The sequence below is a fragment of the Nuphar pumila genome, chromosome 1 (assembly GCF_984573655.1).
Source record: "Nuphar pumila chromosome 1, dmNupPumi1.hap1.1, whole genome shotgun sequence".
Classification (NCBI taxonomy): domain Eukaryota; kingdom Viridiplantae; phylum Streptophyta; class Magnoliopsida; order Nymphaeales; family Nymphaeaceae; genus Nuphar; species Nuphar pumila.
The window spans coordinates 7,286,288-7,301,693 of NC_143249.1; the positions used below are offsets into that span (position 1 = coordinate 7,286,288).

The 15,406-nt window shown below is 39.0% G+C and overlaps 1 protein-coding gene across 1 annotated transcript; it reads left to right on the forward strand.

Moving 5' to 3' along the window:
- The first annotated feature begins 315 nt into the window (after nt 1-315).
- On the forward strand, nt 316-1,965 carry LOC149847839 (large ribosomal subunit protein eL21x/eL21w-like). The gene is made up of 2 exons (XM_090003945.1): nt 316-673; nt 1,501-1,965. The coding sequence occupies exons 1-2, from the start codon at nt 437-439 to the stop codon at nt 1,756-1,758; spliced, it is 495 nt and encodes a 164-aa protein (XP_089860071.1). The 5' UTR covers nt 316-436; the 3' UTR covers nt 1,759-1,965.
- Nucleotides 1,966-15,406: the final 13,441 nt, after the last annotated feature.

Genomic DNA, 15,406 nt, shown 5'->3' on the forward strand with positions numbered 1-15,406 from the left:
TCAAGTTGGGCTCACAGCTGAGATGAAATTTCACAAACCAGACCCGGCTCCACATATTAATCAGACTGTTTTTGTCCGACCCAGATTCTAATTGGACCTCCTTCTTTATCACCAAATTCTGATCTTATGGATTTGGTACATGTCAGATCTGGGTCAAGACCGACCCATTGACATTCGTGCTACATTCAGTCACTCATTCCGGTTTGGATAATTTAAATCCCCAAAAGAATGCGAACCCGACCCACTAACGCAACAGCGTAAACGAAAAACCCTAAATTTATTTATAGGGTTTCGCACTTCTCCCCTCTTCTCCTTCAATTTAGAGAGACACTCGCAGCCACAACGCCACCAGAGGCGGAGGAAGAAGAAAAAAGGAGGTGGAGGTGGAGGTGGAGGTGGAGGTGGTGGAGAGAGCAGCAGCGGCGGTGGAAGAAGGATGCCGGCGGGGCACGGTGTCCGGTCACGGACGCGCGACCTGTTCGCTCGTCCGTTCAGGAAGAAGGGTTACATCCCACTTACCACCTACCTCCGCACTTACCGGACCGGTGACTACGTTGACATAAAGGTGAACGGCGCCGTCCACAAGGGGATGCCCCACAAGTTCTACCACGGCCGCACCGGCCGTGTCTGGGACATCAACAAGAGAGCCATCGGCGTCGAGATCAACAAGCAGGTCATCTCTCTCTCTCACACACACACTGCTTTCTTTTCTTCGTTTCGACGGTTTTGCGATGTTGGAATCTGTTGTTGTTTTTGGTTGTGGTGTATGTGTTCGAATTACACTCCCGATTGCCTAGTATTCGGTATGGGTGCGCTATTTAGTTTCAGTTTTGTAAGACTGATGCATTCACTTATCCCGAAAAATTGGGCAAGTTGGGATCTTTCATTGTTTGCTAATGTCGCAACTTGTTCCTGTTTGTTGGATAGGTTGCTTCACCCAAGCATGTCTGTAATTTGGTTAGAATTAGTTTTGTTATTGTTTGGCGTGAATCTTGTCGATGTATTGATACCATCCTTGCCAATTGAAAACGAGCTGCAAGCTTAATTTCAATTATTTGGCATCATCTACCCAATGGTGGTGGTTACTGTCATCTACTGCCCATTCCTCCTAAAATCAAAACCACATCATCTGTTTGCTTACATTTCTGGCGGGCATGAAATATTGTTCTATCTTTTTTGTTGAAAGGCAAGCTGGGGTTAGGTAGACCCCTACCAGTTATACAACAACCATTGGGATTTGAACTTGCAACCTCCCAACACAAGGTGACGTGCAGTAGCTGCTCCTACCAAACAAGCGGAGCCCCAGTTGGCTTGAGCCTGGAAAAATGGTTGTTCTAGAATCTTAGATTTCTCTCTTTTTTTTTAACATTCATTTGCAAATAGTATGCCTTGTTCTATCTTTGCATACGTGGGTCTTCAGTACTTTTATCATATTGGGCGTTGGAAGATATGCAGCATAAAAGTTTGATTATTGATTAAAATCTGTTTGTGGAATTCTAGGTTGGGAACAGGATCATAAGAAAGAGGATCCATGTCCGAGTGGAGCATGTGCTGCCATCACGGTGCAGGGAGGAATTTCAGCTAAGGAAAATCAGGAATGAGAAGTTGAAGGCAGAGGCCAAAGCTCGTGGGGAGAAAATCAGCACTAAGCGACAGCCCGAGGGTCCGAAGCCTGGGTTTTTGGTAGAGGGAGCGACACTGGAGACCGTGACCCCAATCCCATACGATGTCGTCAACGATCTCAAAGGTGGTTACTAATCCACTTCATATGGTCTGGATTTCTTTCTTCAACATCGATGTTTTCTCAAGTTCCAATTTTGCTGCCTGGTTTTGTTCATCTTTCAGAAACTAGACTTTTGTACTTAGGGTACATTTATGTGTCAGCTATTCTGTGATCTTTTGGTTTGCAATTGATGGTTAGATACTTAATTATTCAAACTACAACGAAGGTTTTGTATTTAGATATATTATGCATTTTCTACAGATTTGATTGGATTTATTAGTTGAAGGCTTGACCTGGCTGGCTAAGCATTGAAACAGGCTAATTTTGGAATGGTCTGTGATCTGCATAGACATGTTGTCTTTTGCTTGGTGAGCCTGAAAATCAGGCCTGAGCCTGGTCTGACTGTGGACCTGACAATTGTTTGTCCGAGTTAGGGCCAAATTGGCATCTTGAGTGCAAAGGCCAGGCTGCTTATGGGCTGCTTCTCTAACCATTTTTGGTAGCTTTGTGTACTCCGTAATTAGTGAAATTTATGTATATGAGGCTTCCAAGTATCCCCATTCGGGAGCACCCTTTTTCCCTGCCACTCCTTTGTCAGTTCCATTCGTATGGTGTTTGGGAAACGAGGACCACCTCCATGGAACCAAATAGAAACTACCACCTGAGAACAGTCAGGGAATTGGAGGCACCGTCAGAAGTGGGCGGCAATGTGTCAATTGCAAATTGCCACCTCCCTGCGGTCTCCCTATGGTGAGGATCGGAAATGCATCGACTCCCTCAATTGCTTTGTTTTAGGCTCTCTTTGGAAACTGGTAGTCCAAGGGAGTTTTTGCATTTGTAAAAGTGGTAGCTTCCAAATCCATTATTTAGTACAAATATGAAATGGAGACGGCCTGTCTTCCTCTCCCAAATGCACAAACTCTCATCCCAGCTACCGGTTTCCAAACACCACTGCCAAGGTAGTTTTGCCATGTATCTATCAAATGCATAAAGGGAGTGGAGATGAGGCTTGAGTTGCCAACAGCATCCTTTTGATTTTTTTCTCATTTATTTGTTTTTTCTTTCAAACGATTTAAAAACTGATTCGTATAAAACCAAGCATGTTAGATCATATTTGGAATGGGAAGTTCATATCTAGGTTGGTTCTCACACCTACCAACTCGTCATGCTACCAGTGCCTCCCTGCTCTTTTTTTCCGGAGAGCAGATTCAGGTGATTTGGCATCCTCACCGTTAACCTGCCATGGGGTCCTCGTGGTATTAAGCAGTGGGCGGTAAAGATGTCAAATCACTTTCGGATCTCCTGATCTGTTCTCTTTTTTTTAGGACATGTTTGTTGGCATGCCGCCAGGGTTGTCCATTTTTTATTTACTGTTCTTCATCATATTCTTTTTTTTGGACTCGTTCCTTGTGAGAGGAAAAAGGAAAAGGATATTCATAACCTTGGCTTTTGAATTATTGTTGATAAATATTGTTGATATTTTGAATTTATCACGATAAGTTCACAAAGTCTGACGGTTGCTAAAATCCAATTTGTTGCCTTTTTATGTCATTTTAGTTTTACATTTTCTTTATAGATACATTTTAAATTTGAGAAAATTTCATTTAGGGGTCAACCTTTTGCCTATAATTCCACAAATGGGCCACACTTTTCTGAAATTTCATTTATATCTAAACTTTTTGTGAAACAGTCAAATAGGGTCAAGGGGTGAACACGAGCTGAGCTTGAACAACTGTTGTCCAAATTCGGCTCAAGTTGAACTCGATCTTGGCTCATCTCGGCTCGAGCCTGCCCACCATCCTTGAAAAGGGTTAACACCTTACCCGTTTAAGCAAAGCTTTGTAATATGTTTACTTTGCAAACATAAATTATTCATATACCATATTCGGTGCATTATATAACTAAACAAGCTGCGATTAATCGGGCTAATCGAGCTCAACCAAGTTTTTTTTCCTGATCAAGCCTTTATGTGTACCAAGCTTGAGTCGAACTCGAGCTATCTCAGCTCGTTGTGCACCCTCTAACCGTGTCAGCATTTATCATCTTGGAAAACATGATTCTTTTTTGTTTTCCTCCCTTGAAAATTGAAAAATACTCATTCATGCTCATTAAAAACGAAATTTAACAGTTCAAAGTCTTAATGATGAAGGTTGTTATTGTAATTTGACTTATGATTTAACTTGAGTTGAAGGTCAATAATAAATGTAGGCCCTAGGCAGTTTTTACGAAAACAGAAGCCCGTATTTGAAATTTCAGAAACATGAGGCTCATATTTGGAATCAACAGTAAAAGGTTAGAAATGGAATTTTCTCTTTAAATTTTTACTTATTGTTGTTTTATTTTTTAACTCCGCCTGTGTAGTTATACACTGCCGGTCCCAAGCCCGGATAAAGGAGGAGGGTTGCGGTAGGCCTGTGACAGCCAGCATAAAAACTGTCATATCCTATGAAAATGAACCAATATGAGAATTTCGTTGGGGCGTTCCCTACTGAGCGACGTGCTGTACTCTCTAGGCCCGGAGGCAGTGATAAATGTGCAAGGGTTGCTAGGTCGTCGCCCAGAAGCGACGCGTCACACCGGCGCCCGGGTGTGGTGTCAAATAGGCAAGGGTTCCCTCACTTTGTTCGACGGGTGGGGGTAAAGAAGTTAGTCCAAGACCATAAAATTAGGTTAGCCAATTGGAACATAGGGTCTTTAATTGATAAGTTGGTAGAGTTAGTAGATGTTATGTGTAAGAGAAAGATTGATATTTTATGTCTTCAAGAGACCAAATGGGTAGGTGAGAAAGCTAAAGTGATAGAACCTTGGGGATATAAGATTTGGTATACAGGAATAAATAGGAATAGGAATGGAGTAGGGATTGTTGAGTTGTCAGTTTATAGATAATGTAGTTGAGGTCCGTAGGAAGGGTGATAGAATTTTACTTATTAAATTAGTATTAGGTACGGATATTATTAATATTATTAGTGTTTATGCACCTCAAGTAGGTTTAGATGATTCCATTAAGCATCAATTTTGGGAAGATTTAGATGGAGTAGTACAAGAGACATCTTATGGAGAAAAGCTTTTCATCGGCGGTGACCTTAATGGACATGTAGGCATTAGTAGGGATGGATTTGAGAATATCCATGGAGGCTATGGTATAGGAGAAAGAAATGAAAGTGGAGAAAGGATTTTAGATTTTTGTTTGTCCTATGATATGATCTTAGCAAACACTTGGTTTAGGAAGAGGGAGTCTCACCTAGTAACATTTAAAAGTGGGGTTAATACGAGTCAGATAAATTTTTTCCTACTTAGAAAGAGAGATAGGGGTTGTTGCATCGATTGTAAGGTTATACCAGGAGAAAGTGTAGCTACACAACATAGAGTCTTAATTTTAGATCTTAGAATTAGACAATGCCGCAAAAGGGATAGACATAGGATAGATCCTAGAATTAAGTGGTGGGCACTGAAAGGAGCTAAACAAGGAATGTTTGTAGAGCAGGTAGTTAAGGAAGTTGATTGGTGTCTCGAGGAGGATTCAGAATCAATGTGGAATAAGATAGCGGGTGGTATGAGAAAAGTAGCTAAGGAGGTATTGGGTGAGTCTAAAGGCGGTGCACCACTAGGTAAGGATACATCATGGTGGAACGAGGATGTCAAATTAGCTATTAAGGTTAAAAGAGAGTGTTATAGAAATCTAAGAGTCGTGATAATGAGAATTTGGAGAAGTATATGATAGCAAAGAAGGAAGCTAAAAAAGTTGTTCGAAACGCGAGGGCTAAGGTATATAAGGAGGTTTATGACAAGTTGGATACCAAAGAAGGCGAGAAGGATATTTATAGGCTTGCAAAGATGAGAGATAGGAAATCGAAGGATTTGGGTATGGTTAGATGTATCAAAGATGAAACGCAAAGGGTTTTAGTCAAAGATGAGGAGATTAAGGAGAGATGGAAAGATTATTTTGATAAGCTATTTAATGATAGTCATGTTCAAGATCTTGGAGACTTCTACATTCCTTTTCATGAGATAAATCGTGACTTCATGCGCAAGATTCAAAAGAAAGAAATTGCAGAGGCTTTGAAGAAAATGAAATCAAGAAGGGCAGTTGGCCCAGATGGTATACCTATCGAGGCTTGGAAATGCTTGAGAGAGAAAGGTTTAGAATGGTTGACAAATCTTTTTAACTTGATTTGGCGAACAAATAAGATGCCTAATGAGTGGAGGAAGAGTACTTTGGTGCCTTTATATAAGAATAAGGGTGATATACAAGATTGCACAAACTATTGTGGTATAAAACTCATGAGTCATACTATGAAACTTTGGGAGAGGGTGATTGAGTCTAGGTTGAGGAAGGTTGTCATGATATCGGAGAATCAATTTAGTTTTATGCCTGGAAGATCAACTATGGAAGCTATACATCTTCTTAGACAACTTATTGAAAGATATAGAGAGAGGAACAAAGATTTGCATATGGTTTTTATTGATTTAGAGAAGGCATACGATAGAGTACCTAGGGACGTTCTCTGGTGGACAATGATGAAGAAAGGTGTTTCTCTCAAGTACATTAGTATAATTAAAGATATGTATGAAGGAGTAGTAACCAATGTTCGCACTTGTGGAGGGGTGACAACCAATTTTCCGATAACGGTTGGGTTACATCAAGGATCTGCTTTAAGCCCTTTCCTATTTGCGATAGTGATGGATGAGCTTACGAGATCAATTCAAGAAAATGTACCGTGGTGTATGTTGTTTGCTGATGATATTGTTTTGATTGATGAGTCTAGAGCTGGGGTTAATGCTAAGTTAGAATTATGGAGACAGACATTAGAAGCTAGAGGTTTTAAGTTGAGTAAGAGTAAGACTGAATATATGGAATGTCGGTTTAGTAAGCAACGAAGTAGTGATGGGAGTGTAGTGAAGCTTGGTGAGCAAGATATACCGGTGAATGATTATTTCAAATATTTGGGATCCATCATTCAAAAGTATGGAGAAATTGATGGAGATGTAAATCATAGGATAAAGGTTGGGTGGATGAAATGGAAAAGTGCTACTGGAGTGTTGTGCGATCGTAGAATGCCATTGCGGTTGAAGGAAAAGTTTTATAGGACGACTATTAGACCCGCTTTACTATATGGTACGGAATGTTGGGCTGCCAAGAGACATCATATTCAAAAAATGAGTGTAGCTGAGATGCGGATGCTTAGATGGATGTGTGGAAATACAATAAAAGATAAGATTCGGAACGAAGAGATACGTAAGAAGGTAGGTGTTGCACCCATTGAAAATAAGATGCGAAAGAATCGTTTACGGTGGTTTGGACATATTCGGCGAAGGCCTAATGATGCTCCAGTTAGAAGGTTGGAGAAATGGAAAAATATATTAGTTAAAAGAGGTCGGGGTAGGCCTAGGAAGACTTGGATGGAGATGATAGGAAAGGATATGAATGCTTTGAACCTCACCGAGGACATGGCGTTGGATAGAAATGATTGGAGGAAAAGGATTCATGTGGAAGACCCAAAATGAATTTCTTTTTTGGTTCATATCGCTGACCCCAATTGTTTTGGGATGAAGGCGTAGTTGTTGTTGTTTGTTTGTTGTTGTTGTTTTATTTTTTAATGCACCAAAATTTCCCCATCCCTCTCTCTCTCAAATTCTCACGCAATTTTTTATTTGTTGGCAAAGCTACGAAAAGGCAGCAGCCAATTCATGATCCAATGCAGTTTTTTTTTTAAGAATCTTAGGTGGTTTTGGCTGCACCCTCTTGTTCACAAAACTGGGATAAGAGCTGGTAAGTATATATCATGGTTTTGTGAACAAGAGAAGAGAGTGCATTCAAAGTCTAAAATCCCTTTTTTGCTGTCCTGCAAAAAAAACCCATAATTCAACTCAAACCAGAGAATAAAGGGGAAAATGGAAAGCAAGGAGAACGACAACGTCGAGAAAGAAGAGGATCGTGGGGAAGTGCACCTATGGATCAGGAGCCAAGAAATGCGGCTCTCGTAAATGAGAATGGGAGTATTAATTACCCCTTTTCGCTTGCAGTAGCGGTTAACTCCTTTTTGCTTGGAGAGCAGCGGCAAGGAGAACCTTGGTAACTAACCGCTGGAAGCCAGGCTCTCTGATCCGCCTCCGGATTGACACAAAGGTGCCACTGTGGTTCCAACTCTCCGACCTCTCCTCGAAATTCTGGAGAGAGGAAGTGTTCGACGATATTGCTTCGGACTTAGGGTGAGATTACCTGGGAATTGATTCATACACACGCTCCAAAGAACGACGCAGATTTGCGAGATCCCAGATGGAGGTGCCGCTCAACTTTCTTTCCCAACCATTGGTTAAAATCACAGTAAAATAAGAGAAGATTCTTACTCAAGCAATGGTTTATGAAACCAACATTCAATTTTGTGCAATTTGTGGATCGATCACCCATGCCTCCGGCGGTTGCATCAAAACCCTAACAGTGGAGGAGGCGTTGTCGAAAAAACAGAAGAGGGCTAAACGCAGGTTAGGATCACTCACCGATCCTGTTGGAATCACATTGGACAAGCACAATGACAACTGGGGAATCCCTTCATGGTTCTCTAGGAAACAGTGGATCAGGGAAGGAATTTGGCGGAGGAGGGCTCACCAAAGCAAAATGTTAAACTTTCTTAAGCCATGTATCTCTTAACGGTTGAACCTTTAGGCTGACTTTGTTACACACCTATGCTTTCAACTTACTTAAGTCACTAATATATATATATATCAGTTGTAATCAATGATAATGTACATTTAATTTACAAAGTATTGTTTTTTGTATCTTTCGATGAGATACATCCATTATTATTGAATTAGTCCACCTAACTTAACCTCTCGCTTTAGATGCATGGGTAAATGCACTATGATATAAAAAAATAAGGGGGGGGGGGGGGGAGATCTTCTCTAGATTACACTATCAAAACAATACACACTTTTAGTTGTTGTAGCCCATCCTTTCTCACAGCCTTCGAGCACAGTTTCTTGAAAAATGCATAGTATTCAATAAGCACTGCACTGACCTTCTTCGATAATATTCAATTATTTTTTGCAATTTCTTTAAATAGGTTCCTAAAGCTTAGACAAATTTTTGGATGTGCAACAGTTACTATTGCTTCGAAATCAACGCTTTTGAGGTCCGTGTAAATTTGAGCTCATTCATAAGGCCAACTTTTAAACTTGGTTTTGGAACCACGTAAGAAACTACTACCTTGTCCTCTATTGTGTTTTTTGTTATTACGTTCATGTAATAATATATTTAAGCACTTTTGTAATGTAATAGATTTGCCAACTACGTGAAAGAGGTACCCGCGATGAACTTCAGCAAGAGTTAGTATAGTTTGTGTAGTATCCTCGAAAGGTTGCAAAGAAATACACATGTTTTGTTATAAATAGGTTTCAGTTTCATACAAAACAACACAAAGAAAGAAAGAAGTTCCAAAATAGTGGTGTCATTGTGAGTGCCCAAACAACCAAAAGGATCTAAATATTAGAGCAAAAAAATTAGATTGATGCCTTGTTAACAAACACAGGGTTCAATGCTTACCTAACTCGAAAGCCAAAATCATCCTCTGCATAGTCTCAAATGTTGGATGTAGGAAGAGATGAGGAGGTAATTCAAATAAAGAAAATAATTGGGGACCACTCTTTTTATGGAGTGCTTTTAGACTTTGATGATGTGAAATAGTCTCATATTGAAGAATCTCAAAAAGGTTATGGGCTTTATAACCTACATGAAGATTCTAACACTTGTTCCAAAGAACAAGGGGATGGGATGGCTACCACACATACACGCATGCGCTCGATCGCCTGCCACACCGTGCGGAGCCGGTCCGGGTTCAGGTAATTGGACTTTTAGGGCCATATTCATTCTAAGTCCAATATTTTTTTTTGTCCCGCATTATTGTTTTTATTTGGATTAAATAATGGGATAAGACAAATGGGTAACAGATCATTCCGTTATCGGAACACGTTACTTCGTAACTTGTAACAGGTTTCTTCCTCGTTTCGTAACCGTTCAGGGGTTATAAAATGTGGTTAGAGGGCTGGGGTTTCAGATACGAAGACGCAAGTGACTCTCGCATTTTTTGTTTTCTCTCTCCCTGCTATATCTCTCTCTCGGTTTTCCCTGTGGGTGTTCCCCTGAAAGGAAAGTTCTGCATTATTCGTTCGCTGATATTGTCTTCAAAAGATGATCTACCATCGGAGTGCACCGATCCAGATCATCGAGGCTATTGTATCCTTGGGGAAGGACGCCAGACCATTTGCACCGTATCTGGAGGTGAATCTTCTCTAAAGGAAGTATTTTTATACGCCTTACCCTTTTGCAGAATAATAACATGTTTTCTTTGTTGTTTTTATTCTATTCAATGCATATGTTTGATCTGTTGATTTTGTTTGAATTTTGTTTTAAAACCGTATATGACATGCTTGAACCTAGTTACAATTTGAATCAAATGTTTTATTTCTATATCATGTTATATGAAAGTCAGATTTACAACATGATACTGATACTGTTTTTTATTCTAACAATCTTAGAGAAGATTCTAAGCATGTCGATTGCATCGGGTTTTATACCGAAAGTAGACATGTCTGGTATGCCTGAAAATTTTGCCTGTCAGAATTTCAAGCGCTGGCATCAGCGCATGAAAATCTGGTTCACAACTATAGGCATGTTATCCTGATCTTGCTGCTGTTAATGCAGTTATAGAGTGGAAAGAGAAGGATGATATATGTCGTGGTTGCATTCTGTTGGCCCTGTCCAACACTTTGTTTGATGTATATTGTTCTTCATCTACCAATGCTAAAGCCTTATGGGATCAACTTGACAAAAAATACAATACCGAAGACCAAGGGCTTGAGAAGTATTCGGTTGCCAAGTTTATGAAATATCAGAATGTTGAGGGCAAGTCGGTCACTGAACCGGCACATGAGTTTTTGTTGTTGCATCATAGTTTGGTTGAGGCTAATATAAAACTTCCTGAGAAGTTTCAAGTCATGACCATCGTGAAAAAATTTCCTAAGTCTTGTGTAGACTTTGGCATGTCTCTCAAGCACCGTAGAGGAAAGATCTCTCTGGATGATCTTATGGTAGCCATAGCCATTGAGAAATAGCATAAAAGTCAGAAACAGGTTGTGATGCCAACTGAACAGCCTAAAGTGAATATGATGACTAGATCTTTTAAAGGAAAGGGACAAAAAGCGAAACCTGCAATGAAAAACTAATTTAAACCTAAGGCCAAAATCCAGAATAAGACAAAGAATAAACCATGCTGAAACTGTAAACAGGTTGGGCACTGGGCTAAAAAATGTTCTTCCAAGAAGGTCAAGGCTCATTGGACCACAGATGGAACGCCTCAAGTCAATATGGTGACTGAGGTCATTGGGACCAGTACTGGGTATGTTTCTGTTAACCCATAAATCTATCATGCTTATGAGCCAATTGAGTGGTTGGTTGACACTGGGGCTAATGTGCACATTTATGCTGATAAGTCTGTATTTGTCTCATACCAGACTACTGCAAGCAGATTCGTGACTATGGGCAACTCCACAGTTGCAAAGGTGTTGGGGATTAGACTTGTGGATCTAAAGTTTCCTTCAGGACGAGTTCTATCTTTACATAGAGTGCAAAATGTGCCTATAGTTAGAAAGAATATTTTAAGTGGTTTATATCTAGTTATGTAGGGTTATAAATTTAATTTCAAATGTAATAAAGTTGTTATTTTATATTCTGGAACCTTTATTGGCAAGGGGTATTTAGATAATGGTTTGTTTAAACTTCATGTTGAACATGTTTGCAGTAATAAATTAGAGAATGATGTTTCTTTTGATTCATTGTCTAATGTTTCTTATAATATATAATTATTTGATTTATGGCATAATAGATTGGGTCATGTGAATTTTTATTTTGTAAAACGCATTATGAACTTGAAAATGATTCCTGAACATTCCATAGATAAAACTAAAAAATGTAGAATTTATGTGCAAGCAAAAAAATGTAGAAAATCATTCCATACGGTTGTTAGAGATTCTGAAACATAGGATCTGGTGCACACAGATATCTGTGAGTTTGTTGGAGTGTTAACTAAAAATCATAAAAAGTATTTTTTACTTTTATAGATAATGACACTAAATACTATTATGTGTATCTGCTAAAATCAAAAGATAAAGCTTTTGATAAGTTTCTTATTTTTAAGAATGAAGCAAAAACATAAGCTGGTAGAAAACTTAAAAGATTGAGGTATAATAGAAGGAGAAGAATATACGTCTAACAAACTTGATGAATATTGCAAATTTGTTGGCATAGTTCATGAGTTTATAACTCCATATTCTTCTCAATCTAATGGGATTGCAGAAACAAAGAATAGAACCCTAACTGACATGATAAATGCTTTACTTGAGAGTTTTGAATTACCTACCTATATCTGGAGGGATACTCTGAATACGGCTTGCCATATTCTAAATAAAGTTTTCTGAAAGCATAAGGATAGTAGCCTATTTGAATTCTGGAAAAATAAGAAATCTAGCTTAAAATACCTCAAAGTGTGGGGGTTTCTTGCAAAGGTACTTGTCCCAGAGCACAACAGGAAGAAGCTGGGTCCTAAAATTATAGATGTTGTCTTTTTGGGTTATGTAGAGAACAGATATGCCTATAAGTTCTTAGTAATTAAGTCTAAGATATCTGACATAGATGTAAACCCTATTGTTGAGCTTCGAGAAGCTACATTCTTTGAGGATGTATTTTTCATGAAAGATGGTGTACCTCAGAATCTTTCTTCTTCAGATGTACCTTCAACTTCTGGTTCCATTCTCGAATATGTGGAAATGTTGACAGATGTAGGGGTTGAGCCAATTTGTTCCCACTCTAAACCAATTGAGTCCGAGAAAGTAGTTGAACCAAGAAGGAACATGCAATCACGAATTACCAAGGATTTGGAAAGTGACTATATCACTTACCTGATCGAGGATGATCCTCCCACTTTCTGAGATGCAATGACTTCACCTGAAGCAAGGCATTAGAAAGATGTCGTAAAGAGTGAAATGGACTCCATTGTCTTTAATGGCACTTAGAAACTGGTTGACCTCCCTCATGGTAGCTCCACTATTGGGTGCAAATGGATCTTTAAGAAGAAGTTAAAACCGGATGGATCTATTGATAAGTATAAGACTAGACTAGTTGTCATTCAAACAAAAGGAAAGAATAAATTATTTTGACACCTATTCTCTGGTTACTCTGATAAGCACAATTAGGGTGCTTATTGCACTGGCCTTCATTTATGATCTCTCGGTCCATCAAATGGACGTGAAGGCTGCCTTTTTGTATGACAATCTTGAAGAAGAGATCTATATGGATCAACCTTGGGGTTTTGTGGCTCCTGGTAATGAAAATAAAGTTTGTAGACTTGTTAAGTCATTATATAGACTAAAACAAGCCCCTAAACAATGGCATGAGAAGTTTGATAAGGTTATTTTATTATTTGGCTTTGTTGTCAATGAATCTGATAAATATGTTTATTGCAAAGTTAAAAGTGATGCATGTATTATTTTATGCTTGTATGTAGATGATATTCTATTGTTTGGTTCCAATATGGGAATTGTGAATAAGATGAAATCGTTTCTTAGTAGTAAATTTGATATGAAGGATATGGGTATTACAAATATGATCTTAGGCTTAAAGCTGTCTCGTTCAACTGAGAGGATAACTATTTCTCAATCTCACTTTGTTGAGAAAGTATTTAAGAAATTTGACTATAACTAAGGAAGATCTGTAGCAACTCCATATGACCCTTCTACTCCTCTTTATAAGAATACGACTAGTGTCCATGTGTCTCAATTAAGGTATTTCTAGATTATTGAAAGTTTGATGTATCTTGCAAATTGCACGAGACCGGATATTTTGTTCTCTGTGAAAAAATTAAGTAGATACATAAGTTTTCCAAATCGCACTCATTGGAAGGCATTGGACATGGTACTTAGGTACCTGAAAGAAACTATTTTCCTTAGTTTGCATTACAAGAGATTTCATGTCGTTCTTAAGGGATATAGTGATGTGAGCTGGATAGCCATGAACTCTGGCAGTTATGGCGTAACAGGATATATATTTACCTTGGGTGGCGGAGAAGTCGCCTGGAGATCAGTAAAGCAGACCATCTTGTCATGGTCTACTTTTGAGGCTGAGCTATGTGCTTTAGATATCATAGGAATGGAAGCTGAATGGTTAAAGGGACTTCTTGAGGAACATTCTCTAATGAGCAAACCAATTCCTGTAATATCTGTACATTGTGACAATATGGCCACAATTGCAAAGATCAAAAGTACAAAATATAATAAAAAACAAAAAAGACACATCTAAATCAGAATAAAATCTGTGAGGAAACTGGTGTCTCAGTTAGTGGTTGTTGTAGAATATGTTGGATCCAAAGAGAACACAACTGATCCATTAACGAAAGAACCATATAAGTCATTAGTCTTGAAATCTAGAGAGGGGATGAGACTGAAACCCATCAGTCGTTCATCTACACTGGCAACCCATCCTAATTGAATGGAGATCCCACAAAGTAGGTTTAATGAGGTAATAACAAGCTGTAGGGTGAACTGAATAACACCTTCTTAATGTGATACTATATATTTGAGTCTTTTCCCCTGGTTACTCTGGTAAGGTGTTGTAGCTACTAGTAAAGGAAGAGTTAAAACTCTGAATGGGTTCAAAGCCTTTTAGGTGAGATGTTAGTAGTGTATCTCTAGAGAAGTCCACCTATATGAGTGTGACTGTGTGGCCGCAGTTTAAGAAAGTGTGTTATTTCTAAAGTCACTCATAAAACATGATTCAGGCGCATGGCTATTAGCGTGCCGCCCCTAAAGATTACAACCAGAACCTTTATCATGTTGTTGTTAATGGACACTCCTACATGAAAGGTTCAAGTTCAAGACTTTAGTTTACTTCATTCTTTTAGGGGTAAAGTTAGTCAACTAAGGTAGTGGTTCAAACCGGAAGGTACAATTACTAAAAGCATGATATGTCCTGCTGTAGATTATTCTATCTTGTATATTTGTTTTCTTCTGTTTTTATTCTTTGAATTTGTGGGGAAATGTTGAATGTAGGAAGAGATGAGGAGGTAATTCAAATAAAGAAAATAATTGGGGACCACTCTTTTTATGGAGTGCTTTTAGACTTTAATTATGTAGAATAGTCCTATATTAAAGAATCTCAAAAAGGTTGTGGGCTTTATAACCTACATGGAGATTTTAATACTTGTTTCAAAGAACAAGAGAATGGGATGGCTACCACACACACATGCGCCCACTGTGCCGTGCCAGGTTCGGGTGATTAGCCCTTTAGGGCCATATCCATTCTAAGTCCAATGTTCTTTTTGTCCAGCATTATTGTTTTTATTTGGATTAAATAATAGGATAAGGGAAATAGGTAATGGATCGTTCTGTTATCGGGTCACGTTACTTCGTAATTTGTAATGGGTCTCTTCCACGTTTCGTAACCATTCAGGGGTTATAAAACGTGGTTAGAGGGTTGGGGTTTCAGATACGGAGATGCAAGTGACTCTCACATTTTTGGTTTTCTCTCTCCCTGCTATTTTTCTCTTGTGGTTTTCCCTGTGGGTGTTCCCCTGAAAGGAAAGTTCTGCATCATCCGTTCGCTGAGGTTGTCTTCGAAGGACGATCTAACATCGGAGT

Excerpts from the sequence above, each read along its gene's own strand:
- LOC149847839 (XM_090003945.1), top strand. The coding sequence starts at position 437 with ATGCCGGCGGGGCACGGTGTCCGGTCACGGACGCGCGACCTGTTCGCT. Across the intron at positions 674-1,500 it reads GCGTCGAGATCAACAAGCAG|GTTGGGAACAGGATCATAAG; the intron begins GTCATCTCTCTC and ends GTGGAATTCTAG.